Raw genomic sequence first — 25,673 nt, 5'->3', positions numbered from 1 at the left:
ATTCCTGCCCTGGGCCCAGAATGAGGACAGATATTGATCTTATCCTCAGATGAAAGCCTCTGTGCACCTCTGCAGGGCTCAGAGTTGGCTGGGGCCTCGTCATGGGCGCAATAAAGAAAGGAAGAGTTGGCTGGCTGGTTCCTCTCATGGAGACCTTTTTTTTTTTTTTTTTTACAATAGCGAAAATAAAGAAGCTAGCCAGACTTTTATTTTACGATTAAACATCTCCCCTCGCGTCACTCCAGTCAGCCTGTCTGTGGACGCACATTAGGTCCTGACCTCGCCGTGCACTTCACCTTCCTGATGTCCCAGGAATTAAGGAGTCTACTGGGATTATTTGCTCAGCACAAACTCAGTTTACTCCCCACATGAGTTGAGGTGAGCAGCTCAGGTGGTCTGAAAAGAACATTGTTTTAAGCTAGCTGGGACCTGGGGGTACCTCTTTGGAGAAAGACCCCATACTCCACTGAGACCATAATGTTATTTAGTGTAACAGGTTTAGCTTGAGTTCGTGTCAGTGACTCCAATGCCACAAAATGATCCGCCACTCCACACAAGTGATCTCAATTATAGTGGTTTCTCAGACTATAGGATATACTTGTGTCCAGCGTTTTTCATCTTTGTTTAACAGTGGCTGATGAATATCAAAATTTAGACAAGAATTTCATCTCTCCTACCTTAGAGTCCCAGCACAGATCAGACATGAGTGACATGAACGTTTGAATTGCTTGATTAAAAATGACAAGTGATTGTTGATACCAGTGTTGGAATCGTAAAGACGTAGCTGACAATATGTCTGTGTCTATATTTTGAACACCACGATAACTATCAGGCAGATTCCACCACTGACCATGGAGTCCTGATCGAGGCATCCCGAATGCTCATAGTTAAGATAGAGAGAGATAGAGATATTGAGAGAGAGTAACCACTCCCTCACTGGTGTCTTCTATTCCACGTTCCTGCACCCTCTCGGTATTTGGTACCTCTGCCGACACATATCTGCACAACAGGGCCTGGCTTTGTTGAGTTTACCACGACCACACTGTCTGTCCTCCCAGCCCTCCGCTGATTATTAGCATTTTCGGCCCTGTGGGCACATCTTCCCCTCTCTCCTCTCTCCTTCCTCACATCCCCGAGGCCAAGGCGAGCTTATTCCCTCTGGCTATTACATCCAATTAGGAGGAGCGAGAGTTTCAGCCCTCCTCCCTTTCTACACTAACAATGTGGGATCCAGTGGAATGAGTCAGGGTTTTCTCCCTTTTGATGTGAACAAATGATACTTCAGACACACACTTGGCAGGGAAACAAAGATCCGGTTTGCGCTTTCAAGTTTGGACTCTTTGTCATTTGTTGAACGAGACACAAAATGGAAGGGCGACATGCCCGGCGTGGACGAGTGGCTTCTGTTATTTCAGCCTTTGCAGCTCCTTCTTTCATTGAAAAAACAAAGAGTTGTTTAAATGGTATTTTAATGCTACCACCAGGGAAGTATTTATCTAGTTATGACTGGAGTATTATGAAAGTTCCGATTCGAGAATAATGAGCCTTTGACGTCTTTCCTAATGTTTCTCTTCATGTAGTCAGATGCTTTGATTATAGTCACATATGATCAGCAGTGAAAGAGAGAATCAGCAAGTTGACCTTGTTTTTTTTTTGTTTTTTTGGGGGGTTACTTATGTGAGTACCTCAACAACACAATAAAAAACACCCTCATTATTGTTGAAAAAAAAAAAATAGCCGACTGTCTTTAAAACAACAAGTTAACCTTTTGTGTTCCGTCTCAGATAATTGAAGTAGACGGCAGTTTAGGAGCCTGTAGACGTGGAAAATTACCATAAAATACCTGGAAACAGCTTGGGAAACATAAGGAGGTTGCCCGCTTAAAGAAGCGTGGGGGCCCTTTTACCATTTGTTTCTTCCTTTCTAATGCGTGCGTCCAGTCAGAAATTGCAGAGCCAGAAAGTAATGATTTTTTTCTGCAAACTACCCCTCAAGGTGGCGACGTGCTCAGCGAATCGTTTGCCTTTTGTTTTGCAGAACTGTTGCCTGTTGTTTGTTCCTCCTCCTTCTTTCGAGCTTTTTTTTCCATTATTTCCAGTGGTGCAATAGTGTTCACTCCCCACTGAAGTTTTTTTTTTATTATTATTAAAAAAATTACATTCTGGGGTTCCACGTCATCACCCCATTAAGTGCCACTGTACTAAGTGTAGTTGCACTCAGAGAGCTAAATGGCTAAATCAGATACACAGAGCTAAATGGCTAAATTGTTGTTTTGTTTTATTTTTCTCTACATTTTTGGTACCTTTCGCATGTGGATCATTTATTACAGATCAGAAGTGAAATGGAACAAAGTGGAGTAGAGATTTCTTTTCACTCTAAACTATAAAACATATAAAGCATTTTGTGTAAAAGATTGCTGACTGGTCAGTGCGCGATTCACAGTTTATTATAGTTGAAATAAATGTATTTCATCCGTTTTTATTCACAAAAGAGAAAAACGAACAAAATAATTTTTTTTTAACACAAACTCATTCAGCTGAGGCTTTGCCGTGAGGAAGCTTTGAGCCCGTCTTTCAATATCGGACTTTAAAAAGAGGCATTTTAACAAAAATAAATGAATAAATATAAAAAAGAATTGGTGAATGAAAAGAAATGAAAATTACAGCTTCATAAACATTCCATGAAATATATAAGTTGGGATGTGAAGCTCCCAAGACCTCCATGCATTTTGTGCTTGAGTGCCTTTAAACAACTGCAGTCCATCTGGCACTTTTCAGAGTGACACCTCTTCCTGCATTCAGAGCTCTTCAATCAAACAATACCGCACTCCCTCGTCTGCATTCTTACAAGGTTTGTTTTACTTTATCCGTCATCATTGTCATCATTGGCACTAATCACATGTTCAACCCACCAAAACCCGAAACACCTGAACTACTTTGTTTTGGCCAGTAGAAAACCCCAAACAAATTGAAGAGAAGCTCGTCTATAGACATGTACATAGCATGTCAATGGACTCTATATGGACATTTTTCCTTTTGTAAAAAAAAAAAAAAAAAAAAAAGGAAATACACAAAGTGTTTGTCGTAGTGACGGCAGCTTCACAGTCCCGTCGAATCGTCATGGGACACTCATTAACTTGACAGACTCGCACCCTCCAAAACCCCATCTGTCTAAGATGCGTTTGTTAGTTTTGCGACATTAATATGTCAGTGACTACGGTTGAATGGACGGCACTCCTGTAAACAACATCCCGGTCGAGAAGGAGAGCTTTGCTCCACGCATGTTCAGCCTCCGTGCAAAGGCATCTGGCTGTTGCTCATTAAGCAGCGCATCAACCAGTTTTTTTTCTCCCCTCAGTTTGGAATAGTTTCTGCAAGAATAGCCGTGATTAATCTGTAAATGACTGGTTCTCTTATCAGGCTCGATGGCATGCAGCTCGCTTGCATTTTTCGCTTGCCTGAAGGTTTCTTTTTTTTTTTTGGTTTATCAGATCCTACAATTTGTCCGCAACTTCAATTACCAGCATCAAGGAGTGTATTTTATCAAAACTTTGACAAGGAAAAAAAAAACAAAAAAAAACAAAAAACAAAATCAATTGTGTTTTTTCTTCTTCTTCTTCTGTTCTCATTTATACTCTAGCAGAAGGGTTCTATAAGTTATGGGCAATCGGTGTTGACCACGGCAAAACATTATTTACTGCCATTTTATGACTGACACCGCTGTGCAGTCCCTGTTGTTAAAAAAAGGAAGAAAAGATAGTGTGTATTGCAACATACTGTTAAAACAAAGTGTGTCTTTGCATCCACACGTCGAGCGCAATATTACACAGTGCCCCTCATTTCCTGATCCCTGATAAGCAGTTCGACCCCCTTTAGGGTATTTTTGCTTTACATTTGGAGTGATTGTAACGTGTCACATTGAGTTGTGGGGGTTTCAATCTCTTCATGTATTCAGTGAATGTTTCAGCATGGCCTCAGGTGCTTTTCATTATTTGGTTGTTTCCTACCATTATACCTGAATCAACTAAATGCAATTCTAAATGTCAAACTGGCCATAAATTGGTTTATGTTAAGTTGCCTAAATATGCAGGCCACCTCATTGCCCCTAGTGATGTATGACCAATTTTGTCCATTCAACATCTTAGTTCAAAGCCCTCAGGATGCCACTGAATGGGGGACAATACTTGACAATTGAGGGGCCAACACACTCCGTCTCTTATCATTAGTTGGCGTTTCACCATGTGTGCTTCAATCTCAGTATGTGTGCAGTTTTATGTTCTCCGTTAGAGACTGCTCTCTAGCCAGGCTCACTCCACACTCCTGAAGTTGGGAGTGAAGGCAACATGCAACGCAAACAATTTCAAGAATTTGTTGGTTATCTGAAAGGTCACTTTTTGATGTTATCTTAGGTTACTTTAATCAATTCAGCCAATGAATTTCTGCATTATATCAAATCTGAAACAGCTTGAAGCAAGTTACCCACATTTATCTTGTTCTTATTCTGTGATATCTGAATTTATATTTTTACATTTTTCAAGCCAGAGTGCTTAAAAAACAAAACAAAACCAGGGAAAACAAACAAACAAACAAATAATTAAACAGCAGCAGCAACAGATGGTGGCAGAAATGGTGATTATAGCGGAAGACAAATTGCTGTGGTAAATAATTCTTCTAAATATTTTTCTAAATGAAAATAGATAGTAACACTAGCTTGTTTACAGCTGGTCTGACAGAAAATACAGTCAGCATCTCCTCTGGTGTAAGGTGCATTTTGTCTTATTAAAACTAGTTTGACCCCATTTGGATATGTAAAGCTAAAGACTTCTGTAAGGCAAGCGTACCATTCAGTTTTAAGCGCACCAATCATTAACTAGGTCAGGATTATAATTAGATGCATGTTTCAAACAATATTCTGCAACCCTACTTTGTGCACATTTTTTTCCTTTTCTTTTTTAACGAGGCTCTGTTGGTGCTTCAAGCAAAATGAGTTAGAAGGAAAAAATCCAGCTGTGTTTGGTATTTTTCCCTTCCAAAGCCAAAAGAGTCGGTTGTTGTTGGCCGACTTTCACCCTAACGCAGCCCAACCGTTGACGGGCATGCGTCGTATCAACGGTTGCTCCTCCACTAGCAATTACTTCGAAGAACATTTGCACTACCTGCCTAATTGTTGTTGGCGTTGTGTCTATAACTTCAGAGGCAGCCACCCACTCCAGAGTGAGACGATGCCGCGCTATCGAGCGACGGCGTTCTGGAAGAAGCTCTCTCTGAAGAGCCATAGTATGTGGGAGAGAGATGTGCAGCGAGCATCTGCTGGGCGCCGGATACTGACTGTTTGTGCACATGTGTGGGTAGAGGGTGCTCGCAAAGGTGATATCTGTGCTGCTAATGTAGCACAAGTATAGAGGCGTCGCCATATGGGCCATACATGCGTTGAACTAAAATCTCATTTGCAACAAGCCAACGAGGAAGATGATTATAATTCTGGAAAACTGAGACAAAGGACCAGTGTACGTAGGTTGTTGTTTTTTTTTTTTTTTTGAAAATGCCCTGAAGTTTGAATGCTAGTGAGTGTAAGTTCTTGTCAACAGCATTGTCACATATTTACTTGGGATTGGAGTGCTGCAATATTTGGTTGGTAATTAAATGCAGCCCTCTGGCAAGTAAAACAGGTATGTGTGTGTGTTTTTTTTTTTGTTTTTTTTGGTCAAACCACTTTATCTCAAGCACGTAGTCGCTGCCAAAAAAGACACAACATTTATATCTGGAAATGAAAAATCCCAACAAAAGTTTCACTGCTTGGCTTTTAGAATGCGAGACGTTTGACAGACACAAACAGGATTTGTCAACCCCAGAGAGCGGTGTCTGGACCGCCAGCATTAGCAGTGACAGCTGTCTGTCACTCGCGACGCCGTGCAGCTAAATGGGAATACAATCCATAAGACGGACTGTTTCTGATGTCGACTTCAACCGACTGGCAGGCCGGGAATGAAAGAATGTTGTCCATACGGAGCGTTCCAGAAGTGCTGGCTGCCAGCGGAACAAACCACTTTTAAGTTCGACTGGCTACCTAATGAGGCTATATTAATTTTTGATTCTAATTAAATAGTTTTAATTACGCGGTTGTGGGATGGATCGCCGTGCACACTTTATGGAAATTAGCCCCAGATTCAGAACCATCCAGGAATAATGATGCCTGCATATGTGTCCTGCGGCTCAGTGCGAATCTGTGCGAATGCTCACAGTTGCGTCCCACAGCAGCCGCTGAGACGGACGCATACGCGGAAAACTGATTGATGGCAAAATGCATCAAGAATCGCATTGATTGCACTGACAGGGCAGTCCTCATTAAACTGAGAGAACGCTGCTTTGCCCATCTGCACAACAGAAACAATAAAGGGCTTAACAAATGACCCAATTAATGGATTATGTTTATTTACATTCCCTGTCTTACAGTCTTCCCCAAAGATGCATGAGACAAAAACAGAATAAGAAATCCAGTTAAATACACAATGTTTACTTGCCTAATGTACACTAATGTCTTTTATTTTATTTTTATATATACATACGTTTTTAAGGAGTTTCCTGCAGCTTATATCCATATTTGTGATGTCAATGTTCTATATTTAGTCGATACAAATCACTTTCCAAAATACAACTTGACTTGTTAGTGCCAGAAACAGACCATTACTCTCTTCAGCATAATATGTTTATAGATGTGTCTGAATTGTTTTTGAAATGATCCATGAAACTAAAATCGCTTAGAGTAGAAATTATTGGTAATTTGAGCTGCAGTTTCAACAATAAAAGCTGTGACGCCATATGAAAAGTTAGAATTCCACCAAACAGGCACTCAATAAACCATTCATGATAAAGACAAGCAGTCCAACACACTTAAAAAGAATGCAAAGCGGTTGGTTAGTTAATTATTTCCGGAACAGATAATGATGAATACGGCAAACAGGGTTCGTAGCGATTGAAACTGCTAGTGTCCAAAGTATGTTGGATGTATTTTCTAAATACATCAATAATTCGTTTACAGTATATTGAAGTGTTGTATTCCTTCAAAGAGCACCTCAGACTCCCTGTCTCTTTGTCGTCTCATTGAAGTGTTTTTCCTCAACTTCCTCACATGTTATAGAATGGGATATCCACTCGCGCAGTGTGTTTCAACCACCCGGATTTCGTGGAAAAACTAAGCACTAAATTGTTTCAGGGTACAAACCCAACTGCGAGGTCGCCGCCATCAAACATTAAAAATCAATGGCAGCAACTCCTACGACGGCGCTGTCATTACTCCAGCTCCTGCAGTGTTTGTGTTGACCTCTTACCCACAGGGATGTGAGCGCATCGGAACGCAACTTTCATCTTTATTATAAAAGCATTACAGTGCCACAGGGTCAACGTTAATGCCGTGGAAACGACGCCGTGAAAGCACATAAAGGGCGCCGTGGCCCAGTGTCCCACACAAAACAACCGACGTGCATTTGCTTTGCCAGGTTGCGCCTGCCGCTAATGATGATGTATAACTTTCATGCATGTTCTGCTTAATGGAGAGTGGCACCACAGGCACAGAGTTAATTTCACCTTGATAAATCTCTTTATCTGACCTTGACCATAGAGGAATTGTTCTTCTGTGCGTTCTCAGCATCTCTCAAACTGTGTTACACAATAATGTTGTCAGTCTTATATAGTCTTATATATATTTATACATATATGTATGTACATATATATATATATGTATATATATATATATATATATATATATATATATATATATATATATATATATATATGTATATATATGTATATATATATATATATATATATATATGCATATATCCTCGATGCATATATATATATGTATATATATATATATATATATATATATATATATGTATATATATATACATATATATATATATGTATATATATATATACATATATATATATGTATACATATATGTGTGTGTGTGTATGTACATACATACAAACAAACATACTTACATATATACATACATACATACATGCAAACACACACATATAACACATACCATATAAAATACAACAATGTATTTTACATTTATGAAATACATTTTGTATGACATGTAAACGCAAACATTTTTCCCACCAATACTAATCAAACCGCACACATCCTCGATGCATATATGTATGTTTGGATGTCTTCTGCGTGTGCATGTGTGTGTTTGTTGGACAGTTAGTCAGTCCCTCTATCTGGACAGAACACCTTGAGGTTGTGTCAACCCTATGCTGGGCAGCCTGGCTGGTTCCCATTTAGATTATGGATGGTTATTACTGCCTCCCGGCCGTCAGTCAGATTAAACCAATATTTCCCAGGATGGCGGCTCTTGGTGCAAGAGATAGAACCTACTCCTGAGGATGAGGTGGTACAATTTAAATAAGTCATCTCCAGAGCTTTCCCGTGTTTTATGAATCTATTAGTGCCGCCGCAACACGTATTTGTGTCAGTTGGAGCAAGATCTCAATGTTCTCGTCTGCCTGTCGTCTGAATGCTGTTACTGCAAGAATGCTGTTGTTTTACACGCGGAGAACAAGCTGCTATTTGTTGTCACTTATCCAAATTTAGTAGTAGCACGAGATTTCCTTATTGTTCATCAAATTTACCTGAATCCTGTTGATGTGCCTGACTGTCGATTTGTCGCGACCAGTGAAACGGAATGGGATGGGCCGTAATTTAGTAAGGAGCATATATAAAAACGGTCACTTTTCTGCATTTGTCTCACATGCATCGAACCAAAGTCTTTAATTCATGCTGATTGACGTCCTGGCTGTGTTTTGCTGCCGTCTTCAACAAAAAAAGTGATGCTCATTGCCAGCAACAATAAATCTGTTAAGCAAAAACGTTTTGCATTACTAGTTTCGCCAGCTCAACACCTTGGATCGTCTTACACCCATAATTTCGAACTTCAAATCCCAGACAGATTAAGCCCTCTTTGTTTTATGCGTCTTTATCCTCTGAGCATGTCTTTTTATGTGGGTGTGAAAAGCTGCCAGCTTGGAGGAAAATATTTTATGTTGCTTACTTTTTTTAAATTTTATTATGGCTGCTTAATTGTCTAAGTATGTGTTTATGGTCTGGATAGACTTTGGTGGTAATGGAGGAGGATTGTGAATTTCACCGTCCTGTGATCATTAAAAAAAAAAAAAAGAAATACGTGGAAAAGGCCATCCTTCTTAAAAATGGATGACCAGTTGTGAAAGTGCTCGTTTGGCACTGAATGAAAGTTAGATCCCTCTCCACTATTGTGAAATGTGTTCACAAGCACAAAAATAGTAGTAAATATTTTGTCATATTGGAAATTGAAGGCAGCTGAATGGATTTCAGAGGACAGTCAACATCTGCTGGGTTGTGAGGATGCAACAGGGAGCAGGAGCTGCTGGACCCAGTTCAGTTTCGGGAGAGTTCTCATTGGGAATGCTTTGATCCACTGGCAGCCTCTCACCATTGGCTAATATCAAGTTGCCAGATGATTGGCTGGTAGCCCCAACTGAAGCACCAAATCAGACAACACAAAGCTCGGCAGGTATTATCCAGTGCACCCATGAGAGTTGGCAATGCTTGGAGTGAGGAGCATGTCATTTTAGTAACAGGAAGCATATCATGGCATGGTTGTCCAAGTGTTTGTCCACAAAAAGTTGCATATTGGTTTATTTTTTTGGGACATATTGTATTGCAGTTGAGAAATCCCCAATATATACCACGAAAGAAAAATGGTGATGATGTGGTGAAATTAGCCAGCTGACAATGATTTGACTTCGGTAATGACTGTGATGGGTGATTGGTCTCAACAATCCCGATAGGTTTGACCTTTGGACTGGGATCCACAAAGATTCTTCAAAAGGAGTAGACAAGAGGGAGTGGTGATATTGTCTCAGGAGTGGGGAGGGGCAAATCAGTATTTGAGAAAAAAAAAAAAAAAAGTGGGGAGATTTAACAGGCAGAGATGAGATGGCTGAACAGGTGATAGACTTAAAGGCTCAAGTTTAGTCTTTAAAACAATTCCAGGGGCAATTATAAGACAGTTACCATCATGTAGCTGCTGAGGGAAGGTGTTTCAAGCTGTTTCAAGTTGCAGCTATATTTAAAGACTACAAATTAAATGTCCCTTATATGTATCCTCATATTTATTAAATATATCAAATGATCAAAAAAGCAATTTGAAAATATTGTAAATAATGTAAATCTCTCCACCTATTATGCTTTCAACGAAGGAATTCAATAATTAGGGATGACCAATAGAAAGCAAAGAGTGGTGATGGAAAATTTTGGAGCGGTGCTGGAGATGGCAGGGACTGAAATGTTGAGCTTCTCTTTGGTAGTGAACAGGATGGATAACATGAAGAATGAGCAGATCAGAGGGACAAGGCAATTTAGAATTATTATTATTATTATTTTTTTTTTGTAGTTAGGCTGACATGTTTTGCAAATTGCAATGCGCCAAAGGAGGGCAGCGAATATATTGGTAGAAGGATGCAGATGTTGGAACTGGCAGGCTGGAGGCCTGGAGGACGGACAAAGTGGAGATTTGTGGATGGAGTGAAAGTGGACAAGAAGCCGGTTGGTGTGAGAGAATGCAACTGAGGGGAGAGGCCATCTAGAAAAACAACAAGGGCACCAGGAGCTGGGACAGCTGCATTTTAATTAGAAGATTACATAGGTGTGTGTTTGAGCTATGCAAATGCAGCAAGGGAGAATCTTAGGTGAATCTTTTTCAGATTGAGCTTCACCCCACCCCCCTCAAGGCAAAGCTCATCGCTTGGCCCAGGAATCAAGGGAGCTCTTAGTTATAGACAAAGGCCGGAGATTTTGGTTGAAGATGATTGTTGACAATTTCAGGATTATGTAGATAATAATGTGCAAAGATTGCAGAGCTGAAAAAGGCCACCCACATCTAAGCACAGCTGACAGCAGCACAGTTATAGTCAGCTCGGCCAAGGCTGCTGCAGCTTCCCTGGATGCACATATGGTGATGAGCCCCAACAGAGCTGTGGGCAGCAGTGGTGCCACACCCAGGAATCATTGGGTGATCTGAGAGAGAGAGAGAGAGAGAGAGAGAGAGAGAGAGAGAGAGAGAGACACTTTTCACAGATTGTAGTTATTCTTTTCAAGCTCACAGTGCAGGGTTGTTCTTATGAAGTAAGCAAAACAAACAAAAATAGTAATGATGGTTAAAGTTTTTAAAGATGCAATAGTCAGCACAGTGTCAGGTTTGATGGTTGAGAGGCTGAGCCGAGGCCTTGTTGAATGAACACCATGCAGCTGCCGTTTAAAAAGCCTGGCCTTCAACCAGATAACTATTTGCTAAAAATGGGCATTTCATTGATTTATTTTTTGTGTATTGTTGACTTCAATGACTACCTAGCCAAAAAAAAGTAATTTAAAACAGATGTTTTGCTGGACCTTCAGTTTACTAATGTGGGAGCTTGAGCCTTTTGTGAGGTGGCTGTTTTTCAGAACATTTTTAGAAAACTGGACAAAGCATTCAAAGTAAAGGAAACACCTGAATTCTGGCCAATTCAATGAAAGGCTACTGATATTTTTCAAGAAGAGTCTGCATGATATGGCCTCATTGTCCCCTTAGTTAGTTTGAAAAGCTGTGTAGTGCATATTACTAATTTCAAAACCATATTTGGTTTGTGGATTGTTGCTTGTTGCCAGCAAAACGTGAGATCTAACACTGCACCCTTGGAAAAAAAAAAAAAAAGTGTCAGGGTTGGGTGGGGCTGGGGCTCTCCATGCATTTTCCTTCATGTTCTGGTTGAAATGAGACTTGATTAGTTTTCGGAACGGATTTCGCTTGCCGTGGCGGCTGCATGAAAGCCGCCATCCATAACTGTCTAGCTGTCGCACTCATGAGCCATGTTGCCTTAAAACGCCATATGCCAACATCTCATTAGTATGCGTCAGCATGGATGAAAACATGTCCATGATATTGAATCATACTTTAATTAAGCCAGCTCATTGGTAGGCTGGGTCATTAGCTATTGAGAAATAACTCACTTGCATATTTAATATGGCCGCAGCTCCGAAACCCAGTCCGTTTTTCTTTGTTTTTCCATCAATCCGTCCACCCAGATGCAGCTCCAACCGAGGGAGTAGTGGCGTCGTGTAATCCCCCGTTATGATCCCCTGCCCCCCCCACACAGCAATAACCATACAAATTTTTCCATCCCATGCATCTGATGCCCTTGGTCTTTTGCCTGTCTGGCTTGGTCCATTTTCTCCCTTTGGGCACGGATTCAGAGCCATTTTACAAGTGATGATGGAGATAGAGGGATGTGGTAATGATAGCGGACAAGCCAAATCCCGAGCCTGGAGCTGGACTCCAGCCTAAGAGCAAGAGGATGCGGCAAGTGCCACAGGGCCTAATCCTACACTGGTCCAGAATGATGAACACATATTAGTCAAAGGCCACCGACCAGGACGTGGCACAGCAAGGGCGTGGAGGGGGGAAGGGTTGAGTTGCAACACAGCGCCAGGGTTACGTCGCACGGGACCAGTATCAGGTAGCAGGTGCGCATGGCTTTTACGTGCGGATGTCTGCGTTTTTTTTCCGTGGGAATCTGAGTTATTCGTACGAGCACATGCACGCGGATCTGCAGCGGTGCGTCAATGGCACTGAGTGTGAATTGCGCAGCTGCAGAATTGAATGCGCCGTCATATTTGTGAAAGGGCTAATATGATTTCTCTCTGCTCTCTCCACCCTCCCCCTCCTCCCCTCTCTCTGCCTCCCCCGTGCCTCAAAAGCAGCAGATGGTGAGGAACCAACTTCAGCAGGTGGGGACTTTTTTTGTGTGTGATAATGTGATTTCCGTTCATTTGTGTGCATGAGATTGAGAGATGGAAGGACGAGGCCTGCCCCGCTTTCTTTAAGCTCACTTTCTTAATCTGGGCCCAGCCCCTATGCCTTCATTATGATGCACAGTGATTCCCTCATTGCTTGCGGATCGTGCCTGGTCAGCGGCGTCCGTGATTACATCGTTTGATGGTCCACTTTATAAAGCGCTCCTATTTAACCCTCCTCCAAAGAAAGCATTAACCACCTGCAATATCTCTCCCCCGTGTGCAGAATTTTTGAGGTGGTTCGCAGCAGCCTCGCCGCCGTCCAATTCTGTCCTGTGATTGCTTCAGCCCTGATTGCTTTTCATTGCTGAGATTTTCCGAATGTGCGAGTCGTGATTATCATCGTCTTCATCTCAGGGTTGTTTCATAAAGCCGTTCCAGCCTCTGTGGGACTTGACTTTCCAATACATTTGCCTTATAGGAGCGTAAGAAAAGAGCCTTTTAAACGTGTCAAAGCTTCACTTCCTTTCACACAGGCAAAGCATAGTGCGCTGCCTCCTTAAATACAGGCCATTAGTGCTCGCCTGAACAATGTTCAAAGGAACATTATGCATGTTTCCCCCCCTTTTTAATACATATAGTTTAGCTATATATATGTAAATATGTATATATATATATATATATATGTATATAGCTACATATAGTGTTGCTCTTACTGTTAACATAAAAGGTCATACATACCTGTGGATTCTCATCCAGAAGCACCTTTTAAAACATCCCACAGGCCATATTTGCAGAGACGCAGCCACACATTATAGGAAGTCCTGATGTTAGGAGAGCTTCATGACAAAACGGGACTGCACATGACACCGGTAAATGAGATCCTGATTTATCATCATCAGTGATGCAATTAAAATGTCGCCTCGCATCCTGGGGACTGCAGCTGCATGCAAACATCCCACCTCATCCCAAAGTGTGAGCCCTCAGATTCTAATCCCCAGTTATTGTCATTAATTTGAATAAATGTCGCTCGATTTGAGATAGCCTGGGTTAAAACAAGAGTCATTTGTTCTCATATTAAAAAGGGAGTGGTTTATTACGCACACGCACACACACACACACACACACACACATACAGTGAATACATTTGTTGAATAAATGATAAAATAAGCCAGTGACTATTTGACCATAAGTAGCTTCCATTAACAAATGCAAAAGCATTTTGATATCAATATTACATTGTTTGTCTTTTACCCACCATCTGTTCAAATATCACACACAGGCAACAAACTTTTTTTGATTTGCATAAAGTAAAATATATTTGACAGATAATAACATGCTGCACAACAATCAACTAATTTCCCCAATATAGCTTTTTTTTGGAATGGTTTTGATAAAATCCTGTTGCAAAATAATTCCAGTTCATAAACGGGAGCCTGCATGTTCCAGAAGATGGAACAAACAGCGAAAGGAATATGTATTACAAATCAAAGTGACCCGAATAAGCTGCGACTTGTGGCCGCTGACCTGGAACTGGATGTGGAGATGAAGTAGGACGGAGCGACGTGGATTGGCAAATTTGCTCTGACACTTTTGAAGAGAATTACCGTATCAGCTGCTCGTTCACAGCCTCCAGATCTGTGAGAGTCGAATCCTTTGTCTCCACCCAGATGACTGCGCTGTCTGTACATTTGTGCTGATTTGATTTTACTGTTCTGCCTACAAACCATCTGAATTTCATTTGATGGAATACTTTAGCGGGAGAGATTTAGAGGGAGAGTCTGCTTAGTGTGATAAAGTTATAAAAAAAAAAAAAATCTATTGTGGATTTGATTTTGTCCTCTGCCCTGATAGAATGATACAATGACAGAAGTGGCTTCATTTTATCTACTTTGTGCCCACAGGAAAGTAGCAGCATCTATTTTTTTTTTCAATTTTAGTTATATTATTTATGTATTTCATGATAGGAATCTATAATATAATAATTAATTAGCAGCAGATCCATCACTATGATAGATTTTTTTTTAAAGTACAATCATTAATGTCAATGTGATACTGTTGAACTCTCCGCTTTTAATAATTATTGGGTAAGTGTGCAGAGATTATAAATCTTCTTTTTCTGTTAGTATGCAGTTTAAACTTGATTTGCATGATTATTTGTTGCTTTTTAATGGTCGATAATGATAAATGATGATGTCACCGCATGAAAGGCTTTGACTCTGAGCCGCACTTGAGTTTGTATGTTTTTGCACAGTTTATAAATGTAATTATAAATCAAAACAGACTCAAACGGGTAAATCCCAGTGGATGCAGCTCCAAACTGCCGGGGTGCCGCTGCTAAGTGAGACCTAAGGTGAGAAGGTTATTGAAAATCAAAATACCAGAGACAGCGGCCTCCTAGTGAACGCGTTGGTGGCTGCAACTCTTGATTATCTTTAACCGATTGCAGCCAAATCCTTTCCCCATGAAAAGTTTGCCGCTGCTCGCAAACATCGCGATCAGGGAGATGTTTTGTTTGGAGGAGACCTTTGGGGAGGCAGGGACCGTGCTCTGACATTTTCATGGCATTTAGTCTCTGACAAGACGGCCCCCGTTTCTGCTTTTCCCCGGATCTTCCAGGAATGGTGATCCTCGCCGCGACCTCTCCATTTTGGATGCCTGCTTGACATATTCCAAACCATTTTGTTCCTCCCCGCCGAGTGCCCCTAATTTCGATTCTAAGTGCATTCGTCCGACGTTGTCAAACGCTGATTACATGAATTGGTAGTGCAGAAAAGGGCAGGAGGACAGAAGAGGCGGAAGTCTCGCTAAGAGCACGGCGGCGGCGCCGAGGCTCCTGCTGAGGCATCCCCACGTCACATCCAAGGCGCAGATCCAACTCTGACCAGCGGGGGTGAAGGATGGGTGCAGTGACCATGAGCCAGTTGGGTGGAGGAAGTGGGGGGGGTGAAGAGGCTAAGGGGTTAAAATAGATTTGACACAATTAGGCCACGTCGTATTTCTTCCGTGCAGACTGGCTGCGATTTCAGAGCTGCTGCGCTTCTGTTTGTGTTTCCTCCTCCTCCTCTGTCAGGTTGGACAAGTCTGTTAAGAAATTGACTTTAAAAGAAATGTATGAGTACGATGTTCGGTCCATGGTAATTAATTCCAGGTTGATTAATTTCTCAGTGACACGCTCGATCGCGTTTCGACATCCCTTAAATCTTTATTTTAGGATGGGTGCAAAAGCAAAAGATTGATTTATGTGCTAGCCTGCAATCAGTCAGCGCATGGCCACTATTTTTGTATTATTATTATTTTTTTACACTTTAAATGGTCAGCCAGCCCCATTTCGATGCAGAGTGTGCAGACATTTTCATCGAGAAGGATTCAAAAGAGTCCCTTTCATGGCAATAAAATACACAGAGGACTCAGCATGTCAGATCAAAAGCCATCTTCTTACCTTGACCTGGAAAATAAATAAAGCTTGCCCAATGGATTTTGCTTCTGAGAGGTACAGCAAGGGGAGAGTTCGAACTATCAAGACTTTTTCATAAAAACAAAAAACAAACAAAACGAAGCGAATGGCTCTGAGCGAGGTTTCAACAGAACAGGAAATTGATCAGGACGTTGAGAGGAAGGTGTTTATACTTCTATAATAAAGTTGGGAGGTTTAAAAGGAGATGAATATACAGTAGATTGATTCCGTGCCTTTTTTTTTTAATTAGAAAAAAAAAATGAGGCATGCAGTCGTGGAAAGTCTTTCCCAGCGCACTGTGAAGTCAAGTGTCTCGGACACGATGAGGAACTTGATGTAAAATGAAATGAGCCCGTGCTTGGACACTGGGAGGGAAGCTTCACGCCTGTGACAGCTTGGACGAAAGGGCGCGTGGCGAGACTTTACACCCACCCCCAACACCACCTCCTCCACCACCACCCCACCAGCCCCCACCCTCCGCTGAACCGATGGATCCTCCAGGAAACAAAGGACGCTTTCATGTGTTTAACCGGCGGTGGGGTTTCTGTTCGCGGCTGATTGATTCAGGCTCCCTCTTCATGACGGCGCTCGTGCTCGGATCAATCACGGAGCCAGCCGGCGACACTTTCTCAGCAGCGGCACATGACACAGACACGCATCGCGCGGCTCACCAAGACAGCGCCGTCAGTGCCGTGACATCTCCTCAGATGGTGCACAATATCTACCTCAGATTTCTTTCTTGGTCACCGACATCAGTCTTCCTCACAGGTGCCTTGAGCTCTGTTTTCCTTGGCGTTGCCGCCTGCTTTGTTGTTCGTCCGTGTTTCCGCTTTGGCATGGGGCCTCGGCGCCTTTGAGGATTTATTTCTTTAAGTGCATGAAAGAGTGCTTTAAACTCCCAAACATGATCTTAGCAGCAGCAGCAGCAGCAGCAGCAGCAGCAGCAGCAGCGTTGGCCAGACACGGTGATCAGTCGGAAATCCCACTTCGGGTTCTCTCAGCTGACTCACCGTCGATATAATACACCGAGCATCTCCAGCTCTGCGTGCTAATCCTGTAACACAGGGTGCAAAAAGTTGCAGTGAAACTTCTCGCACGTTCTCTCGCACGTTCTCTCGTGTCTTTCGTCTTTTGCGAGCCAGCTTTTTCCAAGTAAGAAAATCCTTTGGTCTTAAAAAGAAAAAATCAGTTTTGTTGTGATTTGGAGGCGTTTTCAATCAGGAAATAGTGACAAACAAACAAACAAAAAAACACACCCTGTCGGTATCGGCCTTGCTTCCATCGACCCCCCCTGTGCTATATGCCTCCTCCATTAAGACTGCCGGCCCTGCTCGCCGCCGCTATAGATTGTCGCATCAAAACAGCCCAGAGACCTGTCACAGCCTCTCCCGTTGGGGCGCAGGCCCTCTGTGAAAGCCATTATACGTGTTGCTGTTCAAGCTGATTAGCCTCCACTCTCATTATTGCTGATAGAGGGGGCCTGGCTTTGAAAATGGCAGGGCTCGGATAGGATTAAGTCCTTTGTGATTTATATCCAGAGGGCTGCTAATTTCAACAACAATAACAAACGACGACATGATAGCCAGCGGTCGTTATTTATTTTCTCTCGTTCAGGTTTATCTGCAGCGTGTGTGATTTTTATTTTATTTTTTTCTCTTTTCCCCGGGATGGAGTTTGCCTTAAAGGTCTCAGCAGGTAAAGCCGCAGACAATGCCAGGCTGCGCCTGCTTGCTTGACATTGTCGAATTTTGTGCTCAGGGCTGTTCATTTGTCAAATTGACTTACAAGGCCTGGGGCGAACCTCCAGCACTCCTTCAAGTCACTTAAAGTTTAATAATGGATCTGGCAGCGCTGTGTTTATCTCTCGCAGATAGCACACAAGTGGAAAAAGTCCAGGACAAAAGCTCATCAGGACCACCCCCCTCCACTCCCCATCAACCCCCCCGCCCTCTTTTGAAAGCTTTGGACTGACAATTTGTTATCGCGTAACCGCGCCGTTCATTCTTCTCACATTGATCTTTGACTGCTCTCGCCGAGCCTAAGCCCGGTTTTAGTTGGATATACAGCAGGAGACTTTGCAAGCCCTCGCATCCAATCCAAAGTTTTGACAGCCTTGGAGCAGTTGTGCAACTCAATGTTTTAAAGATGAGACGGCTATTGGCAAGCCGCTGAATTATTAAACCCGAAAGCCCCGCATCAAGGTTTCGTTATTTACATTTGGCCTCAATGCTGCAGGTTGGTCCGAGAAGGATTGTCAATGGGTGGAACGTGGCTCCCACCCAAACCACATGTCTTGTCATGTGAAATCAATCAGACTTTGATTCAAAAGCTGTTGGGCGGGACGCACATTTAGAAACGGAACAAAGGACAAACCTGCAAATTTATTTCCAGTGTAACTTCTTATCTTCTTTTGTTTTTTAAAGCCTGATTTCACTCCCTCAGCGATGCACAAATATAAGGCAAACAACAAAACAGTTATAGATTGGTCGGCCATACACACACAAACACACAGACACACACAAAGCAGACAAGGACAAATACAAATGTTCTTGGGCAAAATCTCACCCCGGCAAATTAGAGATAGCTTTATCAGAGACTCTTCTGCACAGACCCCAGAGCAAATGTCTTCGATTTTCAGTTTAGGAGTTTAACATCTTAGGAGATGTTGCTTGGTGCATAAGCCAACAAATCCCTGTTAGCTATGTTTGATCTCTGTCTGCATTTACAAACAAAGCAACACTATGATAATGACATCAGTGGACAAAAAAAAAACAACAAAAAAGCTTAGTCATTCTGATTCCTGCACCACTGCAGCTTTGTTGCACTAAAACAGAACTTTTTGACCCCCTTGACTTGAAATTAGAGGTTTCAGACTAATTAAATTGTTTTTGATTCAGAAACAACAAACTTCAACAATACTGTACACTGAGTGTTATATTGGAACACATATACATCTATATAGCTTTATTAATCGAGTTCATTCATGGAAGCAAATTAACAAGAAAAAGGTCAAACACTGAAAAATGCAATTAAATAGTAATAATTGTAGTGGTTAAAAATTGTTGCTGCTTTAAGCTAAAATATTCATCTGTCATTTAATGAGGTTCATTTTCGGTCCTGCGTAACATCATGATCAAAATAAAATCAAATAGAACTTCTAACCTTGGCCTTCTTGTGTTTTGGCCCCTTGTTGGGTGGTGTCATAACACTTCTGTCTCTAACTCCAGCCATTCCGCTCCTCCCACATCAGCTTAAGCGATTCTCTCTGCTTTGTGCACTCATCGCACACGAGTGTGCGCGTGTGCGCGGCGGTCTGTGCGACGTGTGCACTCACTGTTGCACATGCTCCTCTGAGCGCGCAGGTGATAGCGCTGTGCCTTGCAGCCAGCCCGCGCCTCCCTCTCGGTGCTGTGAGGATGATGTGTTGCCGTCCTGGAGGGGACGTACTAGATGATTTTTTTCCTCTCTCGCTGTCTGTCTCTCGATGGTGCCTTGACGCTGTCTTGGGCTGCCATCCGCACCACCGAGACCTGCAGCGGTCCCTGAAAGGCCGCCTCTCTCTGCTCTCATGACAGCCTCCCCCTTTTGATGCCAAACAGTTTAATGCCGTCTCGTGAGATCTGACTCTGTGCAATTTATGGATTAGCCTTTGCTAAAGCAAACAAACGCGCTGTGCGTGCTTCCTGTTTGGCCTCCGCAATAAACTATGCAAAGGTCTGCGTTGTGTTTTCTTTTGCCACTGACTGTCACTATGTTGTCGTTCACGCTTTCCGATAATTGTGTCTTAGACCTAGTTGTTTTTAATTTTCAATGCTTTTTAATGCTGTTATCCACTGGAAAGCACTTTGAGATCATTTAATTAATGTAAATAAAATCTACCACCATTATTATTATTATTATTATTATTATTATTATTATTATTATTATTATTATTATGACATTGTTAATGCTACAGTCAAAATCTTGTTTTTGACTTGTGCCTAATACTCACCGATAATGGCTTTGGTACCTCAACGGCATTGCCCACTCATCTGTGTAGTTGATTGAAAACTAAAGGGACGCAGCCTATTAAAGTTCAAACTCCTCACTTTTTGGTCCCCTCCTTTTCCCTGCAGGTCCCTGCCATCCAAACCCCTGCCACAACAGAGGGGCATGTGAGATCAGTGAATCTTTCAGAGGGGACACCTTCATAGGTTACATCTGCAAGTGTCCACCAGGCTTCAGCGGGATCCACTGCCAACACAGTAAGTCTTGTTTCATTCATGTCACCCTTGTGTCATGAAACATTTTGTTAAAGACGGTCATTTTCCACAAACACGTGGACGAATCTAAGGGTGTGCAGGGTTTTGGAAAACAGAGTCGATAATTTGTAAAGTGTGTGAGTCATAGCCCTTATCTGAAATGTTCTTTAATACAAACAGTGACCTTGATTGGCAAATTAGTGTTGAGAGGCTGACAGGGAGTAATTTTCTGGCCGAAGAACACGTTCAGCAAAAATTGTAGTTGGGTGAGTTGGAGAAGAGAAAAGAAATGCTGAACCTGCTCTCTTTTGTGGAGTAAGCTCTTAATAAAGGTTAGAGCGAGGGCCGGGGCTTTTTTGCTGCTGGTGAGATAGCAGCATACGACAGAGCAGCAGCATTGTTCTCCACCTGAGCGCAGTCCTTGAGCAGACTCTCTGAACTCTCAGTCCTTTGATGCCTTAAGGCGGAGGACGGGGTGAACCGAGGAGGGACCTCGTAACATTGGCACCTTTCTGGAAAAATCCAAACTTTGCCAATGCGGCAAAATGCAAAGCATGCTGGATGCGCAAATCTTGCTTCCATAGTCGGCATTATTAGCCCAATAACTGTTCGGTATAGAATGTCTATGGGGTTTTTAGAAAATCGTAATGAATTTTTCTTCAATCCAAGCACTTGTGCACAGCATGCAACATGGTTGGTCTGTGTTCGCAAGAGCACAATGTTGCATCAACTGTGTATACAGCTGCTGCAAAGAATAGGTGGAGTTCATTGTGGTGTCTCTGCCTCATGCGATGCGTCATTATAGATTTGAAAGACTCTGAGAGACTGACACTGTGAAAGACAAGGAATGAGGTGTAAATCGCATACATCCCTCTTACAACCATGCCTCGCTCACCCCAAGGTCACATGAAGGCAGAACTGCAGAGGTAACTCTGGGGACAATCACAAAGAGCATGTGTGTTGTTTTCATTGCTTTTCATTGCAGTTTTTTTTCTTCCCTGTTTAATGAAAGCGTACAAAGAAGCCCAAAAGTAAACAGCGAGCCACCGCAGCCGCGTTTTGCCTTTGTTTTTCTTTGCAGCAGAATTGTGAACAATGGACTGGCATTCATGTCATAACTCAGTTATTGTTTACTATTAAGCCCTGAGGCTGGTGAGAAACTGATTCTATACACACTCAATGAACATTAATTACTGCCAATTTGGCTCATGTTAATTTCAGCTGAATGGGAATGAGCGCTGGAGAGGAAAAAAAAACAAAAAAAAAAAACGGAGAGACTCTCTTGCGCGTGAAGACGTTAATAATCACTATCTGATATCTGGATGATTCATTGCAATTCATTGAATTGCTAAAGGCAGGTAAATAACTATCTGCTTGGAAATAACAGCTTAACTTGCTTTGTGGTTTGGTGTGAGTTTCTAATGACTAACTCGAACCGTTACCCTGATGCCTGAGGGGCATTTCATTTTTGGATAATGTTTTTAACACGTTTGACTTGCTGAAACCAGACACAATACTAATACATCCATTCACGCTATAAAAAGAAGGATTTCAAATATAAGGACAATTAAATAACTTCAAACTTTATAATGATGGAGGTGATAGAAGGACTTTGTTTATCAAGTGACGCACATTTGTGTTTTATAATTGAGGTTTGTAAAGTTTGAAGTTGAAAGAGCGTGTATAGGGTTGAGGTGGAACTTTATTTTTAAGTCACTAATATCAAATAATAAGCAAGCTGTCTGCGCTGTTCACCTGATCCAGTAGTAGTAGAAGTAGGCACACAAAGACAAACTAAACGATGACATTGTCTGTATAAATAACTCATTGTCTTGTAGATAAATAAATATTTACCCCTCTTTAGCACTGATGCAAGTCGAAGCGAGCATGAAAAGTAGTCACACCAGTCACTGCCAAGCATTGCATCAGTTAAAGCCTCTCTCAGGCTGCAATGTTTGCAGATGATTCCTTTATTTAAGTTGAATTCAGGTTTGTGAGGATTACCCCTTGGCTCAAGCGATATCTGCAATAATCCAGAGTTTAAAAGCAGTATTTGCCTGGATTAGTGTATGGCTTTGTATGCACCGTTTATTATATGGATGCACCGTATGTATAGGCGAGCCCTGTCTTTTTACTGTTGCTCTTCCAATCTCCTCCCTCCGCCTGAGCCAAATCCAATTTCACACCTTTGAACGTTATCCTAAATACATGCACTAAATATCCTGCCTGTCACACCGGTTTTATGAAGCATGGCCAGAAATGATGTCCCACATGGACAGCTTGGATAAGTACAAGCTATTTAAGGGGTGTTTCCACATTAGGCGAGATTGTTTTGTATCGTCCACGGGCCCAGTTCCGCCCCACTCTCCTCTCCCCAGCTGGTCAGGTTTCACATTAGTATCTGCGTGCATGAGCATGCCTGTTTGCGTACACAGTGCAGTGCAGCCGGTATGTTTGTGCACTCAGTTGACTTACAAACTTCCAATGAACAAGAAAAAGAAGGTGGAAGAAGGCAGAAGAACACTTGCTCAGGTTTGCAGTTTGCAGGACCTCTGCAGAACTCAACCCCGGAGTCCACTTCATTACAATGCCGGTTTATTCTTTATCTTGAGATGGCAACAACCACCGTCCACAGACACATGAATCATCTGGGAGACCCCTTTTGTTCACACTCAACAAAGGAACTGATTTTGGAGTCACGGGTGCTTGGGTTCGTACCTTAGCCGCTTGTTTGAAAACTTCTTCAGGCTTCTGTGGTAGAAAGTTTTGTTTGTGTTGGGATTTCATGTTGATGATTTTATCATCGTTTTTTTTCTGGCCTCTGTATGTTTACTTCCTGTAAGCGCTTCAGGGATGTCTTTTATTTGAGAAGGTTTGTTAGAACACACTGATCACAGTCAAAGGTTGAAGTCACCTCGATCTCACATTTTTATTTTTATCCGTTTTAATAAACCGGTGGCTTGCGGGTTCTTCTTGGCTAAACTAACTGACAACCTGGCGGTAGTGTAGTTCCAGAAATGCTCTTTCTATTGTTTTGCTGGTTTTCTTTGCCGAGGCTTCTTGAAGGTAACCATGTACATCAAACCACTAACTGATCACTGCACAGAAACACGCCACTCGTTGTTTTATTACTGGTCATTTTAATTGAGCTAAACGTGTGTTATCATTGTTTTTCCTTGAGGCACATTGTCACATTGGTCTCCTTGAGAACGATACAGTTGCGTGGTGTGGGATACTTTACCTCTGCGGAACTCAAGAATGGTAATGCGGTTGAATAAATGTCTCCAGAGCCTCTGTTGATGTCGATGAGTAGTAAATTGGTGAGATTTCAGTTGTGAGTGAAGTGTCCCTTTTAGTGCATATATAGCATATAACAGTAGGTCGGTTGTGACGTTATGTTTTCACCATGCAGAATAATGTCAGACAGTCTTAGTTGCGCTAGGTGTGAGGTAGCAACTGCCATTCAAATGAATTCTGTCACTCTGTCACATGAGATTCTGTCATATAGAGAGGTCAACTGCGATAATCCCTACAGAAGGTGTCGGCCTCTCTCTTTTTCTGACACGTGAAAAATATTTTAGTCTCAAATATTATTATATTGCTTCAGCGCTCCTGAAGCAATATAAACTTGCCTGGAATCCAGTTTTGAAGGTTTTGCTCATGTCCTCGGCGCCCATTGACAAAACCCAAATTAACTTTAGCTTAGTGTCACTGCTTTTATTATTAGATCCATTATAATCACCGAGTCATTCATCTCCCTGATAGCGCAGTGTCTCATCCCTGAGAGAACAGGAGCCTTGTTCTTGGGCAAGTAGCCAAACATTGTAATGAACTGTCACACTGTGCAGATTTGGACGGATTGCCTCACTCATCATGGTTGCAGATCATCTCGCCATGCGCTGTCTCGGTCTATCAAGGACAAATGAAGTTTAGTCGGGATTTTTATTGGATCGTTGATGTTTCGATGAGCAGCTTGTTACGAGGAGCTTTTATTGCTGGCTTAGTTGCACTTGGTCATATTTTAGACTGTTGGCAGGCTAGATTTTTGGAAAAAAATCTGTTTGTAACTTTTCACTCTACGAGGCCTCCAGCGCTGACTTATTTCCCTCTGTTTTGGCAGACAGGTTAAACTGTGCGTGTTTATGCTGGTTGTACTCAATATACAGAATTTGGAAAGATATGAAGCTGCTGCTTGACGGCAAAGGTGCCTGAGGTTCACACTTTCCTCCCTCCTCTGAGTCTTTGGACCATCTTCCATCATGCTTTTTGATCAATACCTGCCCTTCGCCGTCTTTCTGTACAGACCAGCAGGGCCGATTGATTGAAGCTAAATGCAGGATATGTGAAGGTGTGTGCGCACGCGTTTGTGCGTGTGTGTTTTCGAATGCTGCCCTGTATCAGTTCACGTATTGACAGTTGCCATCATGCTGTATTAGCCCTGCTGCCTTCCTTGCTTGTTGCCATGGTATAACCACTCTGTGTTTATAGCCAAGGCATGATGTAAAGCAAAGGGAAACAGTTCCCGTTAGTCAATTCATGTGTCAAAGACTGCTTTTTATCATCTCGGTGAGAAAAGGCTTCTCCCGGTCTTGCTCTGTACTCATTCCCACTGCTTTGGGAACTGAATAAGTGATCTGAGAGGCACGCATGCATGCATGCACGCACGTACGCACGCAGACACACATATACACACATGGATATATTTTTTTTATTCTCAAGGAAGGGAACTGTAGACCTGACTTATTTGTGAAGACAGTAGCCCCTGTTTGCTCAATTTACTGCTTAAGAATGAAATATAGCAAAGACAAAAACCCAAGGCAACATGAATCTCAGCCCCGCACACTTGACTGGAACAGGTGTATTAGCGTGGCGCACAGCAGAGGCAAGCAGTTTGCCTCAGCAACCTTTTCTATTCCACTATTAACACCCACCAATTCCCTGACTGGTATCCCTCGGCGTGATTACCTGCACCGACCGTGGCAAAAATATAACTTCTCCCCTCCTCAAACCTGTCACTGCCTCCCCAAAGAGAGCAGGGAGGGAGGAGGGGGAGCGAGGCTGACAGCCAACCTCCGAGTCCTCCCATGGAGAACGCCATAGAGAGGGCAGTGGGTGGAAGTGGAGACGGATCGGTGGGCTCGTGGGTTTTATCT

The 25,673-nt window shown here is 42.4% G+C and overlaps 1 protein-coding gene across 3 annotated transcripts in view; it reads left to right on the top strand.

Moving 5' to 3' along the window:
• Positions 1 to 25,673, top strand: part of edil3a (EGF-like repeats and discoidin I-like domains 3a) — a 96,713-nt gene that overhangs the window by 14,906 nt on the left and 56,134 nt on the right. The window contains exons 2-3 of one of the 3 annotated variants that reach the window (XM_076015136.1): positions 12,790 to 12,816; positions 20,395 to 20,523. In XM_076015136.1, coding sequence (XP_075871251.1) covers positions 12,790 to 12,816; positions 20,395 to 20,523 — 156 coding nt within the window. The remainder of the gene's footprint in view (positions 1 to 12,789; positions 12,817 to 20,394; positions 20,524 to 25,673) is intronic. The other 2 variants (XM_076015137.1, XM_076015139.1) reach the window with 2 other exon arrangements.

The sequence above is a fragment of the Nelusetta ayraudi genome, unplaced genomic scaffold, assembly GCF_046127955.1.
Source record: "Nelusetta ayraudi isolate G7.1 ecotype Tasmania unplaced genomic scaffold, CSIRO-AGI_Nayr_v1 ptg000181l, whole genome shotgun sequence".
NCBI lineage: Eukaryota > Metazoa > Chordata > Actinopteri > Tetraodontiformes > Monacanthidae > Nelusetta > Nelusetta ayraudi.
Note: the sequence above shows the minus strand (reverse complement) of the source record. Positions and strands in the feature narration are given on the sequence as shown.